Source organism: Selaginella moellendorffii, unplaced genomic scaffold (assembly GCF_000143415.4).
Source record: "Selaginella moellendorffii unplaced genomic scaffold, v1.0 SELMOscaffold_73, whole genome shotgun sequence".
In the NCBI taxonomy this organism is placed as follows: Eukaryota; Viridiplantae; Streptophyta; class Lycopodiopsida; order Selaginellales; family Selaginellaceae; genus Selaginella; species Selaginella moellendorffii.
In genome coordinates this window covers 790,703-802,798 of record NW_003314334.1, presented here as the reverse complement: position 1 = coordinate 802,798, position 12,096 = coordinate 790,703, and the positions used below count along the sequence as shown (strand labels likewise).

The 12,096-nt window shown below is 49.2% G+C and overlaps 1 protein-coding gene across 1 annotated transcript; it reads left to right on the top strand.

The window, feature by feature from the left end:
• The first annotated feature begins 2,486 nt into the window (after positions 1-2,486).
• On the top strand, positions 2,487-2,913 carry LOC9649203 (putative pentatricopeptide repeat-containing protein At3g49142). The gene has a single exon (XM_002986381.2). It carries the CDS (start codon positions 2,498-2,500, stop codon positions 2,891-2,893), a length of 396 nt encoding a protein of 131 aa, XP_002986427.1. The 5' UTR covers positions 2,487-2,497; the 3' UTR covers positions 2,894-2,913.
• Positions 2,914-12,096: the final 9,183 nt, after the last annotated feature.

The window sequence follows — 12,096 nt, the reverse complement described above, 5'->3', positions numbered from 1 at the left end:
TCCTCTAGCAACACTTCTCTGTCTCAGCACCCAGTGCCTCTGCCCTGATCTGGGCTCTAGTGCAACACCAAGAACTCTCCTTGCAACCATGATCTTGTAGCTCACCTTGTTGTCAGCCAACAAGCGCCATCCACTTCTGATTAAGGTGGCTCATCCTCCTCCTCACCAGTGAGAGCCATCGTCCCAGGATATGATACCATGAAAAGAAACAATGGATGGACAAAAGGTTATATTTGATAAACCATGAACCCTCCGGTAACCTGGCAGGACATGTGCCACCTGGATCTCACTAACCTCAATACTATCAACTTCATTGGTGAGAGCTTTCAAGCACATCGGGAATTAGGCTCGAGGTGTGTTTGAGACAATGGTGACGAGGGACTTGGTTTCGCGGACAGCAATAGTGTCGGGCTATGCCTTGTAGAAGAGGCAGAGAGGATGTTTTCCCGGATGGCCCAGTAGAATCTCGTGTCTTGGAATGGGCTGATGGAAAACGGCATCCTGGACAGAGCGAAGCTGCTGTTTGATCGAATGCCACAGTTGCCTACATCAATCGCTGCCGCATATGCCCAGCACGGGCATGTCGATGGCGATCCACCACCAAATGGCCACAAGGGACTTGATATGCCTGTCGCAATGCTCGGCCAGGCCGGGAGAATGGAGGACGCCCTCAAGATCCAGCAGCAAATGCCGAGATGGAACGTTACGCGATCCTCTCCGGCTATGCGGGAGATATCCACTCTCGTGGGCATTGCGGCGAGCACAGCTCGAGCCTCGATCACGCGGCCATTGCGAGCGTAAGCATGAATCAAACTCGTCCAGCAGCAATTCACGATCTCTTCCGGGATGCTGTGAAACGAACTTGATGATGGAAGCATATGCCCAAACTGAGCAATGCCATCCAACTCTTCCACGAGGCCACGCCCGACGGTGGAGTGAGGATCGATCTTGTGTCGTTCATCACCATCCTCTCGGCTTGCAGCCATTTGGAATCGCCCGCGATCAATGGTCGCCCATGATCTGCTTAACCAAAACTTTGGGTTAGAGAGCAATGTCGGGCTGCTAGGGCTAGAGGAGCGGCATTGGATCTCGTGAGGGCTAGAGGAGCGGCATTGGATCTCGTGAGGGCTGCTGGCCGACGATTGCTTTAGGTTTTTCCTCATTGGCAAGGATATTTCTTCGCCAATCTCCTCATCCAGTTGTATGGGCGCTGCGGCAGCGCTGCAGATGCGTGATCTCTCTTGATCACCGAAATACTCCTGGGAACACCTTCAATGCCGCCGAGCTCTTCGATCGCATCCCGGCTCTTCGATCGAATGTGCCATCGCAAAGTGCCAGGGAGGGGAATATTGCGCGATCCAAGAGCCTCTTTGATCGAATGCCCCACTGGAATCTCTTGTTCTGCAAAGTGGTCGTGAGGTCCTATATCCGGAGTTCCAATCTCGACCAGGAAAAGAATATCTTCGATTCCATGGCGGATCATGACGTGGCATCTTGGAACTTGCTCATTACACTGTATGCCCAGTTTGGGCAACTTGAGCTTGCCAAGACACTTTTGACGGGATGGAGTTTCGTGATCTTGTCTCGTGAAACCCGATGATCGCTGGATATGTGGCGGCATCCAGATCCGGGACTGCCCGGCGGTGATCGATCGTGTCCCAGAGCTCCAGGCCGTGATATGGAACTCAATGATCACAGCGCTCGCGCAGGGGCAAATCGAGGCAGCAAAATCGAGTTTTGATAGAATGCCGGCCATGTCGTGGACGAATCTACTGCTGTGCTACCTGCAGAATGATTCCTGGAAGAATTGGACAGGGCGTTCCATCGGCTCCGGAGAACTACAAGAATGGCCAAAGAAGGGATTTTGCCAACGCGAGAGAGATCTTTGATTCCATGCCGGATAAGGACGTGGTGGCGTGGACGGCGATTGTGCAAGCTTAGCTTACCAAGGCTTTGTCGCCCTCGCGAAGAAAATCTTCGTTCAAATCCCGGAAAAGAATCCAGTCTATGCTCCTCACGTATGCCGAGAGTGGGCACTTTGGCGGTGCCGTGACGCAAGACCATCGTCTGCTGGACAGTTCTCCCGCAAGTTTTTGAGCGATCTCGGTGCCGCCAGGAGCATGATTGAGAGCATGAAGATGCGCAACTTCGTTTCCTAGATGACCTTGGTGTGGGCTTATGCTCGAAATGGGGAAGTCTTCCATCTTATGAATCTCGAACGTTCCGGAACGTTCGAACTTCGTGCAGCCATGTCGGTCTCGTGGCCGAGGGCTGGGACCACTTCGTCTGCTTGGGGATGGTGCCGAGGAGAGAGCGCTATTGCTGCATGAAGAACTCTGAGCACCGTCGTCAACTCGATGCCATTCCTTCCAGACATCGTGATCTGGATGTCGCTGCTGGGAGCTTGTCACCTGATCCACCGCGAAGCCGATTGAGCTGAGCGAGTCGCGGCGAAGATCTTCGAGGCTACACGACTTCATACGTGGTTCTCTGGAACATGTACTTGTCGATCCGGAGGAGGGACAAGGTGTCGATGATCCGGAACCTGATGAAGTCGAGGCGAGTGAGAAAAGTTCCGGGGATCAGCAACATCGAAGTTGGCAGCGAAGTTCACAGTTTCGTGGTGGGGGATCTTTCGCATCCTCACAGCGAAGATATTGTCGCGGATCTCCAGAGGCTGGCGAGAGAAATGCGGCACGCTGGCTACGTTCCCAACACGAAGGAGATCTTTCATGACGTTGGCGAGGAGCAAAAGGAGGAGCTGTTGCAAAAAGATGGCTGTGGCTTTTGGATTGATCTCGTCGCTGAGGAACTTGCGGGTGTGTGGGGATTGCCACTCGGCTATCAAGTCTGTATCCAAGGTGGTGGTATCTATAACCGTGAGAGATGCTAACCGGTTCCATCACATGCAGAAACAACAAAAAGAATGATCAGAAAAAAGGAGAAGCGAAAGCCTACCTTTAGAGCTTCAGCTCCCTTCCTTCTGGTATAACAAAACTCAAAGGAATGGAAGGAAAAATGGCAGGAACACTTCCTGTGCAGCTCAAGCTCCCGGCTCTTGAGCTGCTCCAAGACGTAGCTACTAGATCGAAAACGGCCAAGATCTCCACAAATAAAGCTAGATTGTAAAAAGGATATATACATCATTTGAGAGGCGATGTGTCCAGTCAGCTCAATCTGCGCGCGAGCTGCTTGCCGACCATTACAAAAAGTTCGCGCTTGGTTTTATCTTTAAATATCACTAAAAGATTTGTGGTCGCTATTGCGTTTCTAGCTATATGGATTCAAGAACGAAAAAAGCCTTTACTGTCTCCGAGATCTTTTCTGAAAAGCTATTTGTTCTAAGATGAAAGAAATCCAAACACTAGTGTATTTAAATTATAGCCCTTTAAAGAGGATGTTTCTTCACCTAAATACCACTGGGGTTTCTATTCATGCTACATTGGAACTGGGAAGTTTGGGCTAAATTATTCTGCAATTTGATATTGGCAACTTCCTTGCTTCACTCCATATCTATATACTTTGCTATCACTGGGCTATGTGGCTGGAGGTATTTATGAATAATTGTTAAGCACTGCTACTCACTTCAAATACAAGTTATCCATGCTAGTTAGCTTTGCTATTGGAGGAGCTCACATATGTTTTACATTCATTGCTTTACAAGTAGCACATGCTTATGCAGGGACATCATCAAATTATGAGGTGTAGATAGAGATACAGGAATGCACTGAGGACGAATCTATACCATATGTTTCATATCATGTATATTTACTTTTTACCCTTGATCTGGTAGGGAATGGTTATAGTTAATAATGGAAGAGTATATAATTCCATATTGGATATATAAAAATGTTGTGATGCTCTAGTAATTTTTTAATTCAGCAGCTTTGGTTAAAAACCAAGTGTTAGAAACATATGTTGTATCCATAATCTCGCTCATTGATTCTATACACATTGCACTGAGGATGAGTATTGGACCAGAGGATATGCCAAGCAGGGCATATGCTAAAAGGAATTTATTGTATTCTTTTCATTGAAGCCTTTGTAAATTTCTATTCGATCAAATGCCTAGCTCTAATTCCAGCATTTGCCAAGATGAGGCAATGGGTATAATTAAGGCTTTTTACGACACTGAGCCCGAGAAAGATCTCGTGCTGTCGGAGCTTTCGTGCAAATCAGGAATTTGGTGGAGGTGTGAGACGATGGCAACGAGAAACTTGGCTATGCCTTGTAGAAGAGGTCAACAGGATGTTTTTCCGGATGCCGGACTCTCGTGCCTACATCAATCGCCGCCGCCTATGCCCAGCGGGATCCACCAGCAAATGCCCGCAAGGGACTTGATATGCTCGTCGCGATGCTCGGCCAGGCTGGGAGAATGGAGGACGCGCTTATGATCCAGCACAAAATGCCGAGATGGAACGTTTTCACCTGGAACGCGATCCTCTCGGGCTACGCCATCCAATGTCGTTTGACAGCATCCCGGACGAGATAGTGAATTGCCAGTGCTGGACGAGTTTGATGCACGCTTACGCTCGCAATGGCCGTGCGATCGAGGCTCGAGCTTTTCTTGCCGCAATGCGCACGAGAGATCTGGCGGCCTGGAACCTGATGATGGAAACATATGCCTAAAAGGGGCATTACAGGGAAGCCATCCACGGCCACGCTCGATGGCGGAGTGAGGATCGATCTCGTCTCGCTCATCACCGTCCTCTGCTTGCAAGATCCTAATCGCCCGCGATCAGTTCGTGTCTATGGTCGCCTGTGATCGCTGACTATGGCATCGTTCCAATGGAATCACTACTCTCGCGAGATCGGAAGGCTTTGCGACGCCGAGAGTTTGCTCGAGACGATGTCTTTCGTGCCTGCCTGCGCTCTCCCATCGGCGGATTGGTGGAATACAAGAGATGGATCGCCGAAATCCCTCCAATGCCGCCGAGCTCTTCGATCATCCCGGCTCTTCGATCGAATGCCCCATCGCGACGCTTTGCCAGGGAGCAATCCAAGAGCCTCCTATGCCACTGTGGAATCTCGTGTCCTGCAACGAGGTCGTGCAATCCTACATCCGGAGCTCCAATCTCGGCCAAGCGAAGAAGATCCATGCCGGATCACCGTGGTCTCTTGGAACTCGCTCATTACACTGTATGCTCAGTCCGGGCATCTTGCGCTCACCAAGAACATGTTTGATGGGATGGCGTTCCGCGATCTTGTCTCGTATATGTTACAGCCTCCCGGATCGGCGACTGCCAGGCTATGTTCGATCGCGTCTCAGAGTGACACGGAACTCGATGATCACGGAGCTCGCGCACCAGGGAGAATGCCGGCCAAGGATCTCGTGTCATGGACGAATCTACTGCTGTGCTACGCCCAGAATGGATTCCTGGAAGAATCAGACAGGGCTCGCCAACGCAGTGGCATTTGGCCACCTTATTTGTGTTTTAAACTACAATAATATCAGGCCACTGGAAGAAGTGGCAAGGATTTTCCCCATGCCCCCAGTACTGCAAATCCTTTACAAACTTTCGCATCAACCACATAATATTACACAAAAGAAGCCATATTTCTTTCTTAATCGGAAACATTTGCTACTCTTCCACTGTGTCTTTTTTTCATAGCCCGTGCTACCATTTCCCCCATTAACACCACAACAACAATAGAGTCCATGACGCACACCATCCTGTTTCCCCACCTCCAGTCTGGATATAGACGTTTACAGACATAAATTATAGGTATGCAACATGGCTCACATAAAGAAAGTATAGGATATCCACCAATCACCTCATATATGTGGTAATGATCTTGCCCTTGGCGGTCACCAAATCCATGATTTGGAAAAAGCCATCTTTTCGAGCCAAGAAAACGGGGTGTTTCTATGAACCATCTCATTATGGCTGATGTTCCTGCACAGGAATGTGCTATTGCAGACAAAACTTGCCAAATGATAAACCAGGAGCGATTTGAGACATATGTGCTTGCTAATGCACTCGCTGCTCCAATAAAAATACTAACCAGCATACAGCACCTGGAGTGAAAGAGAGTAACGATTCCAATAATAGCTGTAAAAACATCTTAGAAATAATATTTATGAGACTGTCTTACCTCCAATAATATAGCCCACTGATAAAAATGTATATATGTGATGAGTGAAGCAAACAAGCTGCCAATATCGAATCGCAGAGTACTTTGGCCCAATTGTTACATAAGCCAAGTAATCTGACGTAAAACCCCAATGGTAGCCAAGGTTTAGTGGATTGCAGTCTCTTCGACAATAGAGAACACCACTTGGGCAGTGCCACTTTGGAGGATAAAAAGTGATGTAAATGGTGAAAACATAGAAAGTAATGGCCCAAGTCATAATTATTGAAACAGGTAAGAAGAACCACCACAATGGAACGCTCTTACTAGTAATTTCCATACCCAACCTTTGAAGCCCTAATAGATCCTATGGAAAAGAAAGGAATTTAAGCACAAGAATCCCTTTACCAGGGGTAAACCATGCATCTGCTAATTCGATGGAACTTACTTCCACAACAATTGAAGCAAAATCGATGTCAAGAGAACGTGGAAACACTCACCGGACAGTGTCTTTCAGCTGCTGTCATTGAATAGATTCTTGTAGAAACAATGCTCCGGCTGAGTGAAATCAAAGACGAGGATCCCGCACACCAAAACCTGGCGATATCGTGAGCAGCTGGGCGCTGGAGATTTAGAGTAGGGGAATATCCAAAGTAAACTGACGGAAAACTTGTAAGTGATCAACCTCATCACTTGCTTGAAGTTGATCTGCAATGTTGTATATGGCAAGGCTTTTTAGTGTATCTCGAGTGTTGATAAAGTTCTTCTGATAACTCCATAGTCTATCATCAAGATGATCGCGAGAGCGAGTAAATTTTTAACCCAGGTGCCAGGCCAAAACTCGACATCCATCATCCCGACAGTGCTTAAATTCCTTAAACTGATGGATGTGGGGAGAGAAGGTAAGATGTGAAAGAAGAGATGAGACGAGGAAGATGGTAATAAATCCTCCGTACTCTCATGCGTTATAGTACGTCCTAACAGGTCTGTTTCGAGGAGCTCTGGTCCGTTCCTGTTCGTCATCCGTTCCGTGCCACCTGACCTTGTATCTCCCAGTGTGCTTTCGGTTGCAGCATAGGCTGCCTGTCGGAGGAGACAAACTCCGGCGCAGGAAAAAACTCCGGGAGCTGGTCCGCAAAAGCTTGAGATCCGACACGTCGAAAACGTTATGTAGGTGCGACCCCGGTGGTAATGCCAACTTATAGGCGAGCTCGTTGATCTTTTCGAGTATCCTGAGTGTGCCGAAGAATCTGGGATGGAGCTGTGACTACACGAGGAGATTCCAACCGTTGCCCAATCAGCTGCTGCATCTTCCTGATGGCTTCCACTTGGTCACTGACGTCGTTTGATGAAGTGGGAGTTGTCATCAAGATCGGGGAAGCTACTGGTATGGAGACATACCGATGGTTGAGTGCCGAGCAGTGTTGTAGGCAAACTCCGCGAGTGTGCCCAGCTGGTCCGCACGTATCCCCAATGTCTCCAATCGTCCGTCCCGTCTGACCATCTGTCTGGGGATGGTAGGCGGTGCTGAAGCTCAGTAACGTTGTGAAAAGGTCTTTTCAAAACTGGCTGAGAAACCTGGTGTCTCGGTTGGAGACGATTTCGCTTGGAACGCCATGGAACCTCACCACCTCCCTCCAGAAGATCTCTACCACCTTCTTTGAAGCTGAGGACGAGAGCTGCGCTGATGGAGAAGGTAAATGCTTGAGAAGACAAGGTGTTGCGACTATCTCTGGACACTCCCTGATCCAAGTGCGTATCTCACACTCCATTCCTTTCCACACGACCCCCGGATGCCCCGCGAGAATGCCTTGGTGAAGATGATCTTGCAGAATCCTTCCTTTCTTCTAGAGCAAGCCGTCATGGAAGGAAATCTTCGCGTCGTTGAAGTTGTTGTCTGGTCATCGTTGGATTAGCCCTTTATGATTTCTGGTGTGACAACTGACCTCCGGCTTTTCAAACATCCTTGAGAGCGCATCAGGGACGACGTTTGTTTTCCCTGGCTTATACTCAATCGTGAAATCGAGTGATTGAAGCTGCCTCTGCTTTTTGTTAAGGCGAGGCTGCTCGAGAAGAAATTTCATACTGAAGTGATCCGTGCGACCTCGCAGTGCCTCCACTTTGTCAATCATACGCCGGCTGGCGAGACTCCGCTTCCAAGAACCTTTTGCTCTCGAACTTCAAGATCGCTCCCACTCCTGCATCCGAGGCATCGTCTCCACGATGAACTGCTTCTCAAAGTCTGAAAGTTGAAGAATCGGAGCCGAAAAGTTCGAACGTACCGTGCATTCTCGTCCCACGAAAACCTGCCTGCACGAATGATGTCCGTCAGAGGCGACGCAACGGAAGCATAGTGCTCCACAGACTTCCAGAGGTAGTTGCAGAGCCTGAGAAATACATGGAGCTACTTCATGGTGGTGAGAGACCACTCATCGCCTCCATTTTTGTTATCCGGAAGCCTAAGTACTTCTCTTCTTGCTTGGCAAAGCAGCATTTTGAGAGTTTGACGATCAGCGCATGATCCTCTAGCACTTGCAAAACCTCGTCGATGTGTGTAAGGTGTTCTTCCCAGGATCGACTGTAGACGAGGATGTCGTCGAAAAATACAATGACCGATCTTGTTCATGAGAGACTGAAAAGGATGGTGAGCCCTCACCTTAAACTGGTAAAACCCCTCTGTGAGTCTGAAATGCTGTCTTCATCCTGTCCTTCTCTGCCATGGATATTTTATAATATGCAGATCGCAAATCTAGCTCGGAGAAATAGCTGCTTCACCGAGTCCATCAATTAAGTTGGGATGGGGAGTGACGTTGTTGAGCTGTCTGTAATCAACGCACAGTCTCCACGAGCCGTCACGTTTTAGCACCAAGATTATTGGTGCCGTGTAAGGACTGAAACTGTCCTCTTTAAGAGATTGTCCATGAGCTCCTTGATCATCTTATCCACCTCGCTCTACATGGCTCAGCTGAATGAACAGTCGTGACGATCCCTTTCTCGAGTTGGATCTTGTGCGTGATTGCTTCATGAGCACAAACTCGGTTGAGGAAGACCCTTGAATACTTCCTTGCCACCTCACGAATGGCTTCCGTGGTGTACTGCTTCCTCCAACGACCTGGTTCTCTCTGGTTCCCCTCCCCTGTGACTGGAGAAGTCGGAACTTGGTACATGGTTGGACCTTGCAGCTAGGCCTGAGAAAGCTGAAGATGTCGTTTCGAAAGGATCTCTTCGGGTTCCCATCCATTGGAAGAAGAATCCCTGTTTCTGAATCATACGCCATGGGACATCCTCCTCTCGCGATCAACCCCCGGCATTGTCCAGCGGTTGCCCGTGTCTTCTTTCCAATGTCCACTCCCCCCTCCAGACGATCTTCCTCCCCTGGTGATTGAAGGAGAGACGATGCTCATCAAAGTTGACGAGAATGTCCCCAAAAGAGGCGAAGTGTTTTGATGCCCAGGATGAAGAACTCTCCTTTCACTTGGTGACCACCAATGAGCATCGAGCATGAGACCCGGGCAGACGCCTCGATGACTCCCTCGTCCGCTATCTCCACCTCTAGAGGAGTCTTCTGTGGACGCGCTGCGAGCTGCAGCTTAGATAGAGAATGTTGGTTGACGGTGGCACTCACGAGTCAATTAATGCGAATGCTTCCTGCTAATCGTTCCTTTGACTCCGAAACAAGTACCCGCAGCTTTTCCCATAAAGGCCGGATAGGAGATGCATGCCTTCGCCACAGAAAGTTCTCCCTCAAGCCCCGCGTCCGCCTCTTCTCGCTGCTTCTGAGGCCAATGTGGTACATCCGTCTACAGGACTAAGATATCCTTGTCTTTTGCATTCTCCCAAGTGCACGGAGCCTTGCAAACTTCCCAATGAACATTTCCCAAGCTTGAGGTCATCGCTTCCCTTTACTTGCATTGCTTCCGCTGATCGGGAGTTGGCATACCACTCTGGGTGGCTCCGGCCCTCGTTGTCTCCTTTGGTGGCCCTTGCCTCCATCGGCCGGAAAGACGAGCTTCCCACTCGTGGAACTTGAGATCCGTGTTTAATGCTAATCCCATCGCTTGCTGGACCGAGCGAGGAGATAGCTGAGCTATTTCGGTTGCCATAACGTTGCATCAAAGCATCCTCCGGGATGTTGGTCACCTCGTATCTCGCCTTAAGCCACGTCTCGTTGAATTCCTGGGCGTCTGGGACTTAAATCTGTACACCATTCCGCAGAGTTTGTTGAAGGGAAGCTCTCCCACGGACGTGATGATAAAATGCTCCCGAATCCTTTGCTTGAACTCCTCCCAACTTGGAAGCCTGGTTTTACAGTCTCGAGAGAGAAGGGACTCGGAGGCCAGGCTTTCAAGTGGAGAGCCGGCTACCTTGTGCGAATCGCGATGACCACGGTATAGAAACCACCTCTTCAACTTGCGCAGCCATGAGTCCCACGCACTCCACCCAGCCCGAGAGGGTCCAGACTCCCTACTAGTTCTCGTGGATTGGAATGGATTCCCCCACCCGCCCCACGTTGTCCTGCCCACTCTGCCTCTCCGGAAAGGACCATTACACGGAAACTCCCGCTCTTGAACCGGCCCTTATCCCGCTGAAAGCTGGCGCCGCTGTGAAGAATCCCTGAGTCTGCATGGGTGCTAAACGATACTTTGTATCGGCTCGCTGACCGTCGACCTGTTGGAGAACTGCTCCCATAGGAAACTCTGAAGCTGTTGTCCCAAAAGCGAAGGCTTACTCCCCTACCGTGCTCCCGCTGAATGGTGGTACTTGGAACTCGAAAGGTCGGCGCCTAACTCCCTCCTCTTTCCGGAGTCCCCCATCGGCCTGGTCACTGCAGCTCCTAAGACCCGCAAGCTGTCGTCTAGATCTTCCTGCCGATCGGATAGGCACCTTATCATCTTCTCTTGTGCTGCGAAAACATCAAGACTAAACCTTGGTAAATCCCCTGAAATCGCCGCCTTCGGCCGCCTCTATGGTGCCGCCATTGCCCAGGAAGAACAAATCCCCTCCCTCCCTTTATCCACGACCAGTCCAGAGAAGATCGGTCACCAAAAACTGTGAAAGCGAAACGAAACATTCCGGCCGCTTTACCTGATAGCCGACCTCCAACGACTGGTCTCCTTCACGACGCTCGAGCGTGTGTCCCAGACGAAGTGGCTACGATACCACTGTTATCGAGCAAGGGATAGGGAAAAGAGATCCGAGGGAAAGCTCCAGCTACTCGCCGAGCATGAGATGGGGATATGTGAGCGTGAGAGCGGTGAGGAAAGGACTGCAGAGAGATAAGATGAGAAAGATAGTAATATATCCTCCGTACTCTTTCCCTCTGTTCCCCTGTCCATACGTGTTCAAGTTCACAAACAGCTACCTAAAGATGGATTTCCCTTTAACATCGACATTTACCATGGGTTTGTGTTGAAGATCGATTGTGAGAACTTTGGAACGTCTGCATGAAGGAAAGCAAACGAATGAGGAACAAAAACTGATCGAGGTTTTCAAAACACTATTAGCTCGGTCCTCAAGAAAAACAAGGAAGAAAAAAAAAAGATGCTTTTAAAACTGCATCGCAAAAGATCAACTTTGATATTGTTTTTTGTTAAGTGTTACTAAATTAGACTTCACATCTGTATTTTACTGCACAAGCATAAAGAAGGAATAAATGTCTATTTAACTCAACATACTTGGCTTAGTTTGCAAGAATCCGAGCTACTCGCGAGCATGGGATGGGGAGATGTGAGCGTGAGAACGGTGAGGAAGGACTGCAGAGAGATAAAGACAGTAATATATCCTCCGTACTCTCCCCCTCTGTTCCCACGTCCATATGGCTATTGTGGCATCGTCTACAAAAAATATGCAACCTAGCTTGCATAAAGAAATCATAGGATATCCATGAGATCACACTCGGGCATGCTCTCGTAAATCTCTTGCGCCTCTCCGATCAGGCTGTGCTGCGCGAGAACGCCCACCAATCACCTTATACATATATATTGTCGCCTGAAAACCCATGATTTGGAAAAAGCCATCGTTGGT